This window comes from Scyliorhinus torazame, chromosome 21 (assembly GCF_047496885.1).
Source record: "Scyliorhinus torazame isolate Kashiwa2021f chromosome 21, sScyTor2.1, whole genome shotgun sequence".
NCBI lineage: Eukaryota > Metazoa > Chordata > Chondrichthyes > Carcharhiniformes > Scyliorhinidae > Scyliorhinus > Scyliorhinus torazame.
The window spans coordinates 126,319,185-126,336,272 of NC_092727.1; the positions used below are offsets into that span (position 1 = coordinate 126,319,185).

Genomic DNA, 17,088 nt, shown 5'->3' on the forward strand with positions numbered 1-17,088 from the left:
ATCCCTTGCAATCCCCGCCATGCATAAATTGCATGGCAAGGAATAGTAAATCAGTTCTGGCCGTCGCTCACAGCGCCAGCACTAATAAGAGGCGATTCATCTCCGGTGGGAGAACATAGTCTACCAAAGGAGAATCCAGCCCCATGTCTTACAAATTTGATTGAATTTTTCAAGGAGGTGACTAGGTGTGTAGAGGAGGGTAGTGCAGTTGACGTAGTATTCACCGACTTCAGTGAGGCTTTTGAGAAGGTTCCACATGGGAAACTGGTCAAGAAGGTAAGAGCCCATGGGATCCGGGGCAATTTGGCAAATTGGATCCGAAATTGGGTTAGTAGCAGGAGGCGCTGAGTGATTTTCTGACTGAAAGTCTGTGCTTAGTGGTATTCTGCAGGGATTGGGGCTGTAAATGTAAGCGGTATGATCAGCAAGTTTGCAGATAACACAAGAATTGGTAGTGTGGTAAATAGTGAGGAGCAAAGCCTTAGATTACAGGATGATATAATAATATTTATTAATGTCACAAGTAGGCTTACATTAACACTGCAATGAAGTTACTGTGAAAATCCCCTCATTGCCACACTCTGGTGTTCGGGTACATTCAGAATTCAGGGAGAATTCAGAATGTCCAATTCACCTAACAGCACGTCTTTCGGGACTTGTGGGAGGAAACCGGAGCGCCCGGGGGAAACCCACGCGGACACGGGGAGAACGTGCAGACTCCGCACAGACAGTCACCCAGCGGGGAATCGAACCTGGGACCCTGGCACTGTTAAGCAACAGTGCTAACCACTGTGCTACCATGCCGCCCTGTATAGATGGGCTGGTTAGATGGACAGAACAGAGCATTGGCAAATTGAATTCAACGCTGGAAAGTGTGAGGTAATGCATTTTTGGAGGACGAAGAAGGCAAGGGAATATATACTGAATGGCGGAATCCTAGGAAGTACAGAGGGTCAGAGGGAGCTTGTGGTGCATGTCCATAGATCCCTGAAGGCAGCAGCGTGGGTAGATAGGGTAGTTAATAAGGCATATGGGATACTTGCCTTTATTAACTGGGACATAGAATACAAGAGCAGGGAGGTTATGGTGGAACTGTAGAAAACGCTGTTTAGGCCACAGCTGGACTCCTGTGTGCAGTTCCGGTCGCCACACTATAGGAAGGAGGTGATTGCACTGGAGAGGATGCAGAGGTGATTCACCAGGACGTTGCTTGGGCTGAAGTGTTTCAGCTATCAAGGATAGGCTGGTGTTGTTTTCCTCGGAGCAGAGAAGGCTGAGGGGGGACCTAATTGAGGTGTAGAAAATTATGAGGGGCATAGATTGGGTGGATAGGAAGGAAGCTTTCCCCTTAGCGGAGGGGTCAATAATCAGGGGCACAGATTGAAGGTAAGAGGCAGGAGGTTTGGAGGGGATGTGAGGAAAAACCTTTCACCCAGAGAGTGGTAGGAATCTGGAACTCGTTGCCTGATAGAGGCGGGAACGAACCCTCACAGCATTTAAGAAGTATTTAGATGAGCACTTGAAATGCCCCACACACAAGGCTAGAGACCAAGTGCTGGAAAATGGGATTAGAATAGAGAGGTGTTTGACACACATGATGGGCTGAACGGCCTCTCTCCCTGCTGTAAAAACTCTACGACTCTCTCACTCTGATGTAGCCGGATCAATCACGTCTTATCTCAGTCAGCCCTTTAGGTTTCCAAATACAAAGTTTTACTGAGGTGAAGATTCCTAGCTGGATACTGGATGCAGATAACAGAGTATTGATGACGTTATCTGTACCGACCTACAAAAAAAAAACCAATCAACTTCCACACAAGCAATTATTATCAAAAATAAATACGGAATATACAGAATGGTTTGAATAGAACATACCTGGGGGCTGGGTGGCGGGCCGGGGGGGCCGGGGGGCCGGGGGGGGGGGGGGGGGGGGGGGGGGAGTTTGCTGATGGTGGCATTGTGGGAATGTCACTGGACTAGCAATCCAGAGGCTCGGGTTAACCCTCAGGGATATGGATTCAAATCCCACCATGGTAATGAGTGTAATTGAGACGACTTCCAATGGCAGCCATGGTCATGTTCCAATGGTCCGAACAGTCGCACTTGAGGTGGCTCCTGCCTGGAGGTGTCGGTTTTACCTGATTATTGGGGGAGGATTTTGATGGATACAGTGTGTGGAGAGTGGAGGGTGATTGCTTCTCCCCCAGTTTGGTGTCTACAGAGTATCAAATCCGGTTAAAGCCAGTGCAAACCCTGGCCCAGGAGTTGGAGGAGGTTTGTGGCACAGTACAAGATGCGAAGGTGGTGAAGGGGGAAGAGTCATCATCGATGGTTAAACTGCCGATGGAGCAACTGATGAATATTATTAAGGAGGAATTTCGGCAGCAATGAAGGGAGATGAAGGGAGACTGGTCAAGCACAATTGAGGAGGAAGTAGCACCTCCTTGCGGGACCTTGGATCTGATGGAGAAATGCTTGGAGGGGCAATGAGTGATGATCCAAGAGGTGGAAAAGATGGTGTCCGACCAGATTGTTCAGATTGTGTCACTGGAGGTGGAGATGGCGATCCTGGGACATGTCTGGAAGGTACTCCGTGCGAGGGTGGATGATCAAGAGAATCGGTCTCAGCAGCAAAACCTTTGTATTGTGGGCCTGCCGGAGGGAGTGGTGGGAACGAGCGCCACAGGCTATGTCGTGAAGGTGTTTGCGAAGTTGGTGGAGGAGATGGCCTTTTACAAAGCCACAGATGTGGACCATGCCCACGGGTCCTTGAGGCAGAGGCCGAGGGCGGGAGAGCCACCACAGGCGGTGATTGTGCGGATGCACAAGTTCCAGGACAAAGGAAAGATTTTGAGGTGGGCCAAGGAGAGTCGGGGTGCAGCTGGGAAGGAAATTGGATTCGGATCAACCTGGCCAAGAGATGGGCAGGGTTTAATCGGGTTTAATCAGGCTAAGGCAGAGCTTTTGGAGTGCTGTAACTTTGGGTAACTTTTGAGGGCCGGGAATATTGTTTCTTGATGCCAGAGGAGGTGAAAGATTCCGTTAAGGAGCACGGGTTGGGGGAGGGCTGCGTAAGAGACTTTTATGAAAAATTTGCATCTTGCAAATTTTCTTGTACACTTTTGTATCTTTTGTACCCTTGGTATGGTTGTGATTGGTTATGGTTGCGCAGGTTCTTGGGGGTAATTGATAATTTATGTATTGGGGACTTATTGGGGACAATTCTTTGAGGAAATGACAAAGTTAATTGATGAGGGAAGAGCTGTAGATGTCATATACATGGACTTCAGTAAGGCGTTTGATAAAGTTTCCCATGGCAGGTTGATGGAAAAAGTGAAGTCGTATGAGGTTCAGGGTGTACTAACTAGATGGATAAAGAACTGGCTGGGCAACAGGAGACAGAGAGTAGTGGTGGGAGTGTCTCAAAATGGAGAAAGGTGACTAGTGGTGTTCCACAGGGATCCGTGCTCGGACCACTGTTGTTTGTGATATACATAAATGATCTGGACGAAGGTATAGATGGTCTGATTAGCAAGTTTGCAGATCATACTAAGATTGGTGGAGTTGCAGATAGCGAGGAGGACTGTCAGAGAATACAGCAAAATATAGATAGATTGGAGAGTTGGGCAGAGAAATGGCAGATGGAGTTCAATCCAGGCAAATGCGAGGTGATGCATTTTGGAAGATCTAATTCAAGAGTGGACTATACGGCCAATGGAAGAGTCCTGGGGAAAATTGATGTACAGAGAGATCTGGGAGTTCAGGTCCATTGTCCCCTGAAGGTGGCAACGCAGGTCGATAGAGTGGTCAAGAAGGCATATAGCATGCTTGCCTTCATCGGACGGGGTATTGAGTACAAGAGTCGGCAGGTCATGTTACAGTTGTATAGGACTTTGGTGAGGCCACATTTGGAATACTGCGTGCAGTTCTGGTCGTCACATTACCAGAAGGATGTGGATGCTTTAGAGAGGGTGCAAAGGAGGTTCACCAGGATGTTGCCTGGTATGGAGGGTGCTAGCTATGAAGAAAGGCTGAGTAGATTAGGATTGTTTTCGTTGGAAAGACGGAGGTTGAGGGGGACCTGATTGAGGTCTACAGAATTATGAGAGGTATGGACAGGGTGGATAGCAACAAGCTTTTTCCAAGAGTGGGGGTGTCAATTACAAGGGGTCATGATTTCAAGGTGAGAGGGGGAAAGTTTAAGGGAGATGTACGTGGAAAGTTTTTTACTCAGAGGGTGATGGGTGCCTGGAACGCTTTGCCAGCGGAGGTGGTAGAGGCGGGCACGATAGCATCATTTAAGATGCATCTAGGCAGATATATGAATGGGCGGGGAACAGAGGGAAGTAGATCCTTGGAAAATAGGCGACAGGTTTAGATAAAGGATCTGGATCGGCGCAGGCTGGGAGGGCCGAAGGGCCTGTTCCTGTGCTGTAATCTTCTTTGTTCTTTGTATTTGGTGTGTCTTTTACTGTTATGGGTACGGAACATGGAGGGAGGGGACATGAGGTAGGTGATTGAGGTGATGGGTATGGGAAGATGTTGGTGGGATCCTTTGTTTGGGCCCCCAGGTGGGATTCGCCATGCTGGCCGGAGATAGTAGTGAATAGAAGTAGAGTGTGGGGTGGAAGCTGCAGTGTATTGCCTGAGTGAGGGGGGGGGGGGGGGGGGGGAGGGGGGGGGGGGGGGGGGGAAAGGGGCAGGGTAAATGGGTTGGGAGAGGGGGGAGGGGTAGGAAGGAGTCAGGGGCGAGGGGGTGGGTTGGCAACACTGTTGGTATGTTGGTTGAGTTAGGGTGAGGACGGAGGGGCAGCTATCTTGGGTGGGCCCAGTTAGTGAGGGGATGGAGATTCGGGTGAGGTCCGGGCTGAGTGATGATGGCGGATCTTAATAGAGGGGGAGGGCAGACACCACTGGTGAGGGTTGTAACATGGAATGTACGTAGGTTAAATGGTCCAATTAAATGGTCTTGTGTGTTTGCGCACCTAAAGAGTTTGAAGGCGAAGGTGATTTTTCTGTAGGAGACACATTTATAGGTGAAGGAGCAGATGCGACGAAGGAAGGATTGGCTGGGGCAAGCGTTCCATTCAGGGTTTGATTCAAAGTCGAGGGGGGTCGCGATCTTGTTTAGCAAGAAGACAGGTTTGCAGTGGCCAAGGAATTGTCTGGTCCGGGGGTAGGTTTGTGATAGTGAGCGGGGTATTAGTGGAGGCACCGGTGAGTGTGTGTGCGCCCAACATGGGACCATGTGGACTTTATGAAGAAGTTATTCGGGTCTATCCTGGATTTGGATTTGCACCAATTTATCATGGACAGGGACTTTAATCGTGTACTGGAGCCTAGGATGGATAGATCGAATCATAAATCAATGGACAGGTCGGGGATGGCGCGGGGGTTGGGGGTGTTCATGGACCAGATGGGGTGGTGGACCCGTGGAAGTTTAGGAATATTCCTTCTTCTCGCATATCCACCGGGTATACTCACATATCAATTTTTTTGTTGTGGATGAGATGGTTTTGACGGGGGTTGTGGGGGTAGAATATACCGGAATAGTGATCTCAGACCATGCACAACATTACCTGGATGTTAGGTTGAAGTCAGGGCGAGTGCAGAGACCAGGGTAGAGGCTGATTTCGGTGTTTATGGCGAATAAGGAGTTCTGTGATAAGGTAGCAATGGCGATTAAGAACAATGTTGATTTCAATCAATCAAAATGTGGCGGACTCTGCAGCCATGTTCTGAGAGGCATTGAAGGCGACGGTTTTGGGGGGGGGAAATTATTTAGTTTAAGGCCCATAGAGATAGGGTTGAGAGGGAGGAGATGGAGAGGCTGCTGGAAGGTATTGTAGATATAGATCAGAGATACGTAGTGGCCCCGACTAGAGAGATGCTGGCGGAAAGGAAGAAGCTGCAGGGGCAGTTTGATCTGTTGACAACGGGGAAGGCGGGTCACCTGCTTGCCCATCAGCTGCGATGGCAGGCAGCGGCAAGGCGAATTGTGCAGGTGAGGGTGGCGGGGGGAGGGGTGGGTGGTGACGGAGCAGGAGAAAATAAATTAGGTGTTTGAGGTCTTTATCGATGGCTGTACAGGGCCGAGCATCCGGGGGGAGGAGTCAGATGTGGGTCAGTTTTTGAATGGGTTGGTATTCCCGGAGGTGGAGGAGGGGAAGCGGCAGGTATTGGAGGAACCACTGGGGTTGCAGGAGGTAATTGAATGTGTTGGTATGACGCAGTAGGGGAAGGCACCGGGGCCTGGTGGCTTTCTGGCAGTATTTTATGAACAGTTCTCAGCGGAGTTGGCCCCCCACCTTTTGAGAATGTTTAATGAGGTGGTGGAGAGCGGGGAGACGACGGCCATGTTGGTGCAGGCATCGATTTCACTGATTCCTAAAAAGAACAATGGAGTGTGGGCCTTATAGGCCCATCTCACTGTTCATCACGGACGTGAAAGTGTTGGCCAAGCAGTTGGCAAGGTGGTCGGAGGCGTGTGTGCTGAATGTGGTCTCAGAGTATGAGATGGTGTTCGGGAAGGGGCTGGCTCTCCCAAACCTGCTGCATTATTATTGAGCGGTGAAGGCCGAGAAGATGAGATGATGATGGGGGAAGGGGGGGTCGGATTGGGTGCGGCTGGAGGAGGACTCTTGTAAGGGGATGGGTTTGAAGGCCCTGGTGACAGCCCCGTTGCTGTTTTTCCCGGGGGAAGTATATGAGCAGCCCAGTGGTGGAGTCTTCAGTTAGGATCTGGAATCAGTTGAGGAGGCACTTTAAAGTAGGGCATATGTTGTTATTGACCCCATTATGTGAGAGCCATAGGCACTTGGGTGGGGGGGGATGATGAATGGGATGTATGGAAGAAGGGATAGAGCGGGTTAGAAACCTGTTTGTTGAAAGTGGGAGAGAGATATGAGGGGGAGTGAGTTTAGATATTGGCAGGTGCGAGTCTTTGCACAGAAGGAACTGCCCTTGTTTCCTCAGCCACCAGACTATTCGCTGTTGGAGACGTTGATGGTCCCAGATAAGTGGGGGGAAGGGAGGATTGGAGATAATTATGGGTGGTTGGAAGAGAATGGGTCAGCCCTAGTGGAAGGGATCAATCGAGCAGAGGTGAGTGGAAGAGTTGGGAATCGATATGGAGCGAGGAATCTGGGTGGAAGTTGCAGGCCGGATTATAGGAGGAGACCCTGAGGCGAGTCAATGCACCCTTGTTGTGTGCCAGGCTCAACCTAATACAATTCAAGATGGTCCACAGGGTGCACATGACGGTGGCCCGCATGAGCAGGTTCTTTGAGGGGGTGAAGGTAGGTGTGGGCGCTGTGCGGGGAAACCTGCGAACCATGTCCTATGTTCTGGGCATGGGGGTTGAGTAAGGTGAGGCAGACCAGTGGAAAGGGGGGCTGGGGAAGGAGGTCCTGTTTGTGTAAGTCATGTTGGCTGGGGTTTGTTACTGGCTGGGTGTGTTGTTTATCTTGTGTTGTTCCTTTTGATACCTGGTAGTTACAATTGTTAAAGTTATAAATGTGCTAATAAAATATTTTCTAAAAAAAAACTTTTGCAAAGAGGAATCCAGTTAGTCCCACTCCTTCTTTCTTTCCCCATATCCTTCAAGCATTTACTAAACAAGGGCAAGTCTGAACGTGTCCTGGAAGTTGGGACCAGAGGCACTTGACCGTGGCCAAATAAGGACAGTTTTTTGTGTATGGGCTAGTATCGGCCAGACTTGCTGGCACCTCAGGTCCAATATCGGCCAGACTCAACAGCACCCCAACACCATATATGGAAAGGGCTACATGCACCTGAGAATGGACCCCTAGGGGGTCTTCATTCTGGGTGTAGTCTTCACTCAGGGTGGCGCCTTTCATATATGGAATTAACAATCCCATTGGGTGCTGCGGTTCCCCTCTGGTAACCTCACTGGCGGGAAGCCAGAGAACATTCCAGAAGGCTGTGAAAGAGAGAAGGGAGGGGTACAACAAGAGATACCTGGAAGCCACTCCCAGTGAAAACTCCACCGAGAATGAATACTCCACACCCAGTGAAGACTCCACCCTGAGTGAAGACTCCACCTCCAGTGAAGACTCCACCCTGAGTGAAGACTCCACCCCCAGTGAAGACTCCACCCTGAGTGAAGATGCCACCCCGAGTGACGGCTCCACCCCGAATGAAGACTAAACCCAGTGAAGACTCCACCCCCAGTGAAGACTCCACCCTGAGTGAAGACGCCACCCTGAGTGACGACTCCACCCCGAATGAAGACTAAACCCAGTGAAGACTCCACCCACAGTGAAGACGCCAATCCCCATGAAGACTCCTCCAGAGTGGAGTCCACCCTGAGGAAGACTCCACCCCAAGTGAAGACTCCAATCCCCATGAAGACTCCCCCCAAAGTGAAGAGTCCATCCTGAGGAAGACTCCACCCTGAGTGAAGACTCCGATCCACATGAAGACTCCACCCAGAGTGAAGAGTCCTCCTCCAGCAAAGACTCCACACCCAGCGAAGATAAGACACGGTGATGACTGGAAAGGGCATACCAGACCCACCTTGACAAAGAAGGCCTTGAGTTCAGAGGCAAGGTGATCAGAATCAGCAGAGCTCAGCGAAGAGTTGTACCCAATGGAGCAGCCTGACCACGGGTAGTATCTGAGTCTCAGATGGACAGTGTGGTGTTAATACAGATGGGCAGTATAGTGTTACTATAGATGGGCAGTATAGTGTCATGTGAGAGTACCTTTAAGAAATGGGTGTTTAAGAAATGTACCTTTAAGAAATGGGTGTTTATTAGTGATGTCAGAGTGTGGGTGGAGCTGGGCTGTCTGTCAGCTTTTTACTTTTGTTTTAGGCTGTTATCTGCAGGATGTGTTTTAGTTTCTTTTTCAGAGCTGAATAGCTGCAGTCACAGTCAGAAGGTATATTAGTCTCTCTCTCTGTAATCTAAAGACTGTAAATAGATCCTTTGGTGATTTAAAACTAATAACTGCTCTCAATAGTGAATTTAAACCTGATCTTTGTGTTTTAACCTTTTTTAAAAGTCTTATGGATGTTAAAAGGACAGCTTAAGGATTACTTCGTGTTGTATTTGAATTAATGGTTGCTAAGATGTCCACTGTATGTTTTAAAAAGGTTAACTTGAGTTCATAGAATAAACATTGTTATGCTTTAAAAATATGTTTCGATTTCTGCTGTACCACACCTGTAGAGTGGGCCGTGTGCTCCCCATACCACAATCTATTAAAAGTTGTGGGTCAGGTGAACTCCATGATACACTTTGGGGTTCGCTAAACCCTGGCCCATAACAGTAGTGTTCATATAGATGGACAGTATAGTGTTAATACAGATGGACAGTATAGTATTAATACAGATGGACAGTATAGTGTTAATATGTTTGTTTAATGATTTAGAGTTGTGCGAATAGAGTTTGGATAATGCAATTCAGCAATAAAATCCGGTTAACATAGAACATAGAACCACAAATCTTGTCCTTTGTTTCTCTGATGATTAAGGACACCTGGGAATAGTTTTAAGATAAACTGGTTGAAGTTTTTAACCTTGTAGAGGATACTTCGTTTTCAGATAATAATCTGGTTTCCTTCTGGTGAATCCACCTCCACCACACTGTCAGACAGTGCATTCCGGGTCCTAACCACTGGCTGTGGGGAAACCTCCCCCTGTCTCTATTCTTTGTCAATTATCTGAAATCTGGGCCTCTCCGCTTCTCTATCCTTCCCCACAATCGATCAATTTCTCCGTCTCTGTCCTGTCCAGATTTTGAACACCTTTATCAAACTTCCTCTCAAACTTCTCTCCTCCAGGGAAAACTGTCCCAACCTCTCCTATCTATCCACTAACTGAACTTCCTCATCCCGGGAATCAACCTTGCGAATCTTTCCTGCAACCTCTCCAATGTCTTCCCATCTTTCCAAAATGCAAGCGGGAAATTCCGACGCCTTTCAAAACTGGGAAAGGGAAACGCACCTTGGGAAAAAAAACATTTTCTGCATTCTGAATAAACCCGGTGCACCTGAGCTTTGGAAAGGGGGTCAGGGATGGTCAAGGCTGATGTTTAATTTCTCTGCCTGGGGATTTTAAAATGAATGTTTTGTAACAATAACAAGTTGTTAATTTCGACACGCATGGCAGTTTTTCGAAGTTGTTAACATAATAATCCAGGCGAGGGCAGGAAGAGTGCAGCAGTTTGCATTGCCCTGGGTTAGACCTTCAGTCAAAGGAACCATCGGTGGTGGTGGCGAGTTCACTCTTGTGCTGTGACCCAGTCAGAGGCGATCTGTCTCCATCCCAGGGAGCATGTTCTGTCTTTTTAACAATGACAGCCGGGCAGAACTTATTTGTCTGAACACATCGATTTGAACATTTGCGAAGTGGATTTTACTGGGGAGTAGATCCACCTGGATCTGGCGATGGAGAGACAGGCAGAGGAATAACCAACGCTGCTGCGCACTGAAAGATAACAGTGAATTTCACTGGGAAGATGCACCTTAATTCCGGAGGGACTAAATTCCAGGTCCTCGGACCTGTAAATGGGGTAAAGGACGGGTCAGAGTTTCCCATTGATTGGAGGCAGTATTTTCTCAGTGGGAGCTGCTTGCAGGATTTACACTTTGATGTGTTTTGACTGTCAGACTGAACCTGGTAAATGCCAATCACTGGCCTCTGCTGCTGGCCAATGGCTCATGCATGTTAATCCCATGTCTCCCGTTACCATGGAGAGCGATTTACTTTCATCAGCGAGGATGCACTATTTGAGAATGAAAAATAAAAATGCCCCTATTGAAATGGTCTTGCCCGCTTTTTTTTCCCCTGGGCTATTTTTAACATTCGCCTGCAATGTGGCTCGATTTAAAAGACTTTGACATTAGGAGATGTGAGGTTTGAAAGGCGGAGTGCTCCATCTGTCCCGGTCTCCGAGCTGGAGATGGGAGGAGAGGGATTCGGGATGTAGCTTCCAGACACACATCCACCTCTCTATCCTGTCCATGTGCTGCACTGACACAGCACACTGCCCGATTGGGTAGCTGCCACACTCCAGCTGCCACCCAAATAACTGGATCGGCGGGAATTGCCCGAGGTGTTTCCGCTCACGCCGGGATTAACCAGCCCTTTTCCATGCGTCTCGCTGTCCGGGAGGTCTATTGGCAATTTGGCGGATTGAAGCTGTCCGGGAGGAAGTGACAGACACCAGCAACGCCTGGCCATGTCTCTGCTGCGGGGGGCTCTGCTGCTCCTCTTGGGGGTCTTTGCTGGGATCGGGGGGCTCCAGAATCCCAGGAAGCCTGACTTTTCCCGGGAGTGGAATGGATCACAGGTCTCCATGCTACTCACCTCTCCAGACGGTAGGTTGGACAAACCAGACCCCCAGACATCTGAGGCTGCCACTGATTTCCTGTATTCTGGAGATGCCTCCAAGCTGGGGCTGGTGAACTGCTCAAGGCGGGTGGAGATCCGGGGCGTGAATGGAGATCCAGCCGGGAGCCTCCATCCCCTGGTCCACGGGGCCATAGATACAATGATCCACGCCACCAATTTCCTCAACTTGATCTTTCAGACCAATGACATCCGGGAGTCCAGTGTTAAGGAGGATATTGAGTGGTACCATGCCTTAGTCAGGAGCATTGTTGAAGGAGATGTTCAAATCTACAGGGCCATGCTGATTCTCGATGTCCCCACCAGACCTTCCAAATCCCAATTGATACTCCAGGCAACCAAACAGGAGAATGAGATCCACCTGCAGGAGCTCTCCTCCAACTCGGAATTCCTGGAGAACCAGACTGCGGACAACCAGTGGTTTAATGGGATGAAATTCCAAATGACGCCTTATCCCAACAAGAGGATCTTAAACAATGACCTGACAACACTGGACACCCCGAAATGGGCCCAAGGAGATAGTTACATGATTGATAAAGGCCACATTAAGTGGTCCAGCCCGTTCTTAGATTGTGAAGATTATAAATTCATACCCAATTGGATGGTGACCTTGTCTTCTGCATTCTATGGATTGAAACCCGACCTCAGCCCCGAGTTTAAGTAAGTTTAATAAATATTCTCGATTTGCTTTAAAATAAATAAACCTGCGTAATGTGTTCAGTAAAAACGAGAATCCTAACAATCCCGATTAAATGTCATCATTTCCGCGTCTGTTTTCTTCAATGTTGATCAGATTGGAGAGTGGATTTAAAACGGCTCCAATTCCAGTTGTATCTTGCGCCTCAGGTTTTTTTTTACTTTCTTCTTTCTGTTGCTGTTGCTTTTCTCCCACCTTCCACCTCCCTTCCATCTCGAAGATGGTTTTTAAATTGGTTATTGCAAACAGCATTGATGCAGCCGCCAAAATGTGTCAAGCTGAAAACAATCTTAGAAAAGGCAGCAATGGACTGGACGGCAAACTTGTGTCCGTTTGGGGTTTGCCCTCCGAAATGGGGAGACCGCCACATTCCCGCCAAGTCTCCAAGCAAGGCCAAATATTAAACAGGCACAAAACCCGAGCAAATGGCTGCATTCTCAAACCTGACCTCTTCACAATGGCCAGAATTCTATTGACTAAGATATTCAGATCTCCAACACCATGCTAAAGTTGTTTTTTAATCTTTGGGGACTAAAAACACAAGGATGTGACTGGTTCCCTCATATCTTTAGCCTGCCTCAAGCTGCACAATGATTAGCCATTGAGGGAGTACACCGACCATCTCCCAACTTCCCACCTATTCTCCATTCTCCTTCCAAGCAATGGACCCAGTCCAGTGCATTGTCTGAGTTTCCCAAAGAGATAAAACCGGAAAATGTAAGATATATTTCGGAGATCTATGAAGAAACAAGAGTTACATTTCAGGTCGGTGACCTTTCATCAGAGCTGAGAGGATAACTCTGATTCTGCTCCACAGACACAAGCACAACTGTTGAGTATTTCCCACGTTTTCTGATTTTATTTCTGATTTCAGGCATCTGCCATATTTTTCTTTTATTTATAAAGAGACTTCTGAAAAAGTGTTTGACGGAACTTTGCGCCTGTTGTTTGCCAGCCTACAACGAAACAACATAGATTGCATCCCGGTGTCCCCCTCATCACCATATTCCCAGGAGGAGATCTATACACGTCTCGTCAGTCCAGCCCTCCCCTCACAAAAGGATTTGCCACTGCAAAATAATATATGTCAATAGGCACAGGAAAAGGCCATTCAATGTTCCCTCTTTGAATTAGACCATGGTTGATTTGAACACCATTGGCAGCATTTGCTCCATGTTCCTGATACTTTTACCAGTTAGAAACCTGTCAAAACGGTTTTCAACATTTTAATGGACCTGCAATGTTCATGTGGGAGGTTGGCTGAGTGATCCAAGGCTCTGGATTGGACTCCAAACTCAGAGGAGACTTGGATTTCAACCTCACCACTACCTAAATCTGAGTCAGCTCATACATTGTACCCGGTGTTGGGCAGCAGGCTTTAGGGAGGATGTGAAGGTATGAGCGAGGGTGCAGCAAATATTCACAAGAATAAGCTGTAGGACCTTCCCGTGAGTGGATAGGATGGAGCAGCTCGGGCTGTTTTCCTTGGAGAAGAGGAGATTTGATCGAGGGGTTTGGGCAGAGTAGATGGAGAGAAACTGTTTGCATTGGTGGAATGATTGAGAATAAAAGCCCACAGGTTTCAGGTGCTTGGAAAAGAAGCAACAATGACACGAGAAAAATCTTTTAGTGCAGCAAGCGGTTAGGATCTAGAATCACTGCCTGAGGATGTGATGGAGGCACATTCAACCGAGGTTTTCTAAAGAGAAACTAAATAATTTGTAGGGTTGTGGGGAGAACGGCCAGGGAACAGGGCAAGGTGAGGTGCTCTTGCAAAGCACCAGTGCAGACACAATGAGTCGAATGGACACTTTCTGTGTTGTAACCATTCTATGATCCATAGCCTTTTGCTATGAATGGAGGGGGGTGAGGGGAAGAATTCCAAATTGCTACTACCTCTGGTGTGAAAAGACCTTTTCAACTTCACCCCTGAGTGACCTTGCTCTAATTTTATGATCATGTCGCCTTATTTTTGATTGCCCCACTGGAGGAAATAATTTTCCACTATCTACCCCATCAAATCCTTTTAACACGTTAAACATCCCAGCCTGATCACCCACCAACCTGTTTAATTCAAGGTTATACAACCCAGGGTTATCCAGCCTGTCTCATAATTTAACCCTTTAACTCCCCAAAAACACAGATACTGGAAATCAGAAATAAAAACAAACACTCTGGGAAATACTCATACAAAAAGAATACCAGCCGAAGATGTTAACCCCTTCATCCTCTCCCCCAGCTGCTGTGAGAGCAGTTGAGTGTTTCTGCTTTTATCTTTGTTTTAAAAAGAGCCATGGGATTTGAAAATAAATGGAAAGTTCTTAAACCCCTAAAAACACATTGAAAAAGAAGAATTTAACAAGATGAGGGAATTGGTCCACAAGGTTAGGTTGGAGAGGTTGGAGTTTTTCTCTTTTGAAAACAGTAGGTTGAGGGGAAATCCGATAAAGATTCAAACAGGCTTAGATAAGGTGGAGAGAAAAAAGCTGTTCCCACTAATTGACGTAACAAGGGTTAAGGGACACAGATTTCAGGTTTTAGGCAAGAGGTGTGGGATGATGTGGGGGAGATGTTTTTAATTTTTAACACAGTGAATGTTAATGATCTGGAGCTTGTTGCCGACACGGGAATGGAAGGGGAGACGATCAATGACTTAAAAATAAATCGGAGGAGAATTTGTAGGAACAAATGTGGAGATCTAGGGGGATGGAATAGAGAGATAGGACTGACTGGATTACTCTAAGGAGAGCCAGATGAGATTCGATTGGCCCGCTGAATGGCGTCCTGTGCTGTAATGGTTCTATGAGAATTAAAATTAAATGATACATTCACTTGGTTTCACTTAACGTTATCAGAGAGAGTTGTGTAGGTTCAGTCCTGTGTGTACTCTTTACCTGAGAAGGCTGTTGCATTCGCTGATCTTTTTCCATCCCATAATAGACAGAATGCATGTGGGTGTGATGCTGAACTGTCACTCCTGGCACCAACCTATCTATAAACAGATGAATCATCCACTCTCACATCAAAGTAGTTTTTATATCTAATTAATGCAGTTGCTTTAATTGCTGCCAAGTTCATTGTTCATTTTCAGAGGTGAGATTAATAATTGTTCAGTGATATTAGTCCACATTGCCATGTCCCTAAGGGAGTAATTCTGCAATGTTTCATTCTGTGTGGGAGAGGAAGGGACTTGTTCCTAAGGGGAAAATATATCTGCTTTGCTTTTATTTTAAGCATTGTGGTTAACATCGCAGAATCCAGAAATATGTCTCACAGCATACTGGTGGAGTTCTGGCAGTCCAAGAATTTGGAAAACCTTTCTCTCAACTCCAATTCTCCTCCTTCCTCCTTTTTTCAAACATTTACACTGACAACTGATTGCCTTGCATGCCAACTCTGGATGGGTTCAGAATCAACTACAGGCACATGTTGGCCAAAGCAGGTAGACGTCACAGACAATAGTGAACCCATTCCATTTCACAATTGTCATGTTGTGATTTGGGCAGAGTTTTCCCATGAGCTTCACGACCACAAGGCAGGGACAAAATGGGATTTCTGAGCCCCTGCTTGCTGGAAGCCAGACTGACGGAGATTTATTGCCCAGAGGAGGCCACCTAATTAAGGATGCAGGGCAAGATCCCAATTAAGGCAGCTCAGCCAAAGTGTTTCCAGCACTGGCGCCTTGGCAGCCCCATCAGATGTGGTGGGCACTGCTAAGGCAGGTCAGAGAGTGCAAGGACACCTCAATGTGGAGGCATAATTTTTATTTTTAAATTTAGAGTACCCAATTCATTTTTTCCAATTAAGGGGCAATTTAGTGCGACCAATCCACCTAGCCTGCACATCTTTGGGTTGTGGGGGCGAAACACGGGGAGAATGCGCAAACTCCACACGGACAGTGACCCAGAGCCAGGATCGAACCTGGGACCTGGGCGCCGTGAGGCAGCAGGGCTAACCCACTGCGCCACCGTGCTGCCCTTTGGAGGCATAATTTTAAACTAACTATTTGTGGGGGTTAAACAGGCAGGCTCCTTGGAGCAGACAGGAACCTCTCCAGTGGCAGGTGTTTGAGTCACGAATGCAGCCACCTTTTTGGGGGATGGGGCCTGTTGCTCTGAGGCCACCCAGAGTGCTATGGGGTGATTGTCTCCATTAAGCCTTCAGTCTTGACATGTGGTGGTGGTCTGTCATTGGCAAAATGCCAGGCAATGCTTGAAATTGCCCCAGCAGGGACCTTAAACATGCAAACTGGGTGCCTGCCCCCTTCGGCTGACACCAGATTTGTTTCCCAGGCTGCCCCGGTAGGGAGACATCCCAATGTGGTTCCTCCTATTTTCCCAGCATTGCAAATTCCAAACTCAACTGGCCAGAGAAATTCAGCCTTTGACCTCAGAACCGTTTGGGTTTCTTTGCCAGTAACACCATTCGCAGCGAATCCAGGTTGTTGCAGATTGATTGACAGTCCACTGATACCTTGTTTATGTGTCAACCGCTCATACAGTATGCAGGCAGACTGTTCTGCAATGGAGGAAACATCACAGCCATGTCCATTCCCACTCAGCTGACATCCAAATATTCACTTTCCAGCAGAGGTCACTGGAACCCTTCAATCCCGGCTGATCTACCCTTCCCTTCCAATTCTAACAGCCACTGCCATTCTGAGTAAGAAATGAACAGGGGAATCGCTACACATACAAAGACCGAGATCCATTCTGGTTTGCCCTCTGTCATCCTGGTAGTCACCTGACAGAACGATAATGGAGACTAATCACAGTGATCAATCTCTATCAATGAGTCTAGACCAGATCTAGACATAACTGAGGAAAGATTTGAGGATCTTCAGTCTAGTGTCACCTACTCCTCCCAAGCCCACTGTACTCACCAAGGTGTGATATCTCAAATTATTCACATGCTATATCCCAAAATGTTAACCAGCATGGCACAGAGCAGATATGGACTATTGGTGCTGCTCAGATGAGGGAAGGTAGATGGGAACATGAGGAGAAAGGAATAG

The 17,088-nt window shown here is 47.6% G+C and overlaps 1 protein-coding gene across 1 annotated transcript in view; it reads left to right on the top strand.

Annotated features, from left to right (window-relative positions):
- Positions 1 to 10,828: 10,828 nt before the first annotated feature.
- The window catches only part of gpr179 (G protein-coupled receptor 179), a 101,176-nt gene continuing 94,916 nt past the window's right edge, over positions 10,829 to 17,088 (top strand). Inside the window, exon 1 of the mRNA XM_072487502.1 lies at positions 10,829 to 12,037. Within this exon, the coding sequence (XP_072343603.1) occupies positions 11,208 to 12,037 (830 nt within the window). The 5' untranslated portion in view covers positions 10,829 to 11,207. The remainder of the gene's footprint in view (positions 12,038 to 17,088) is intronic.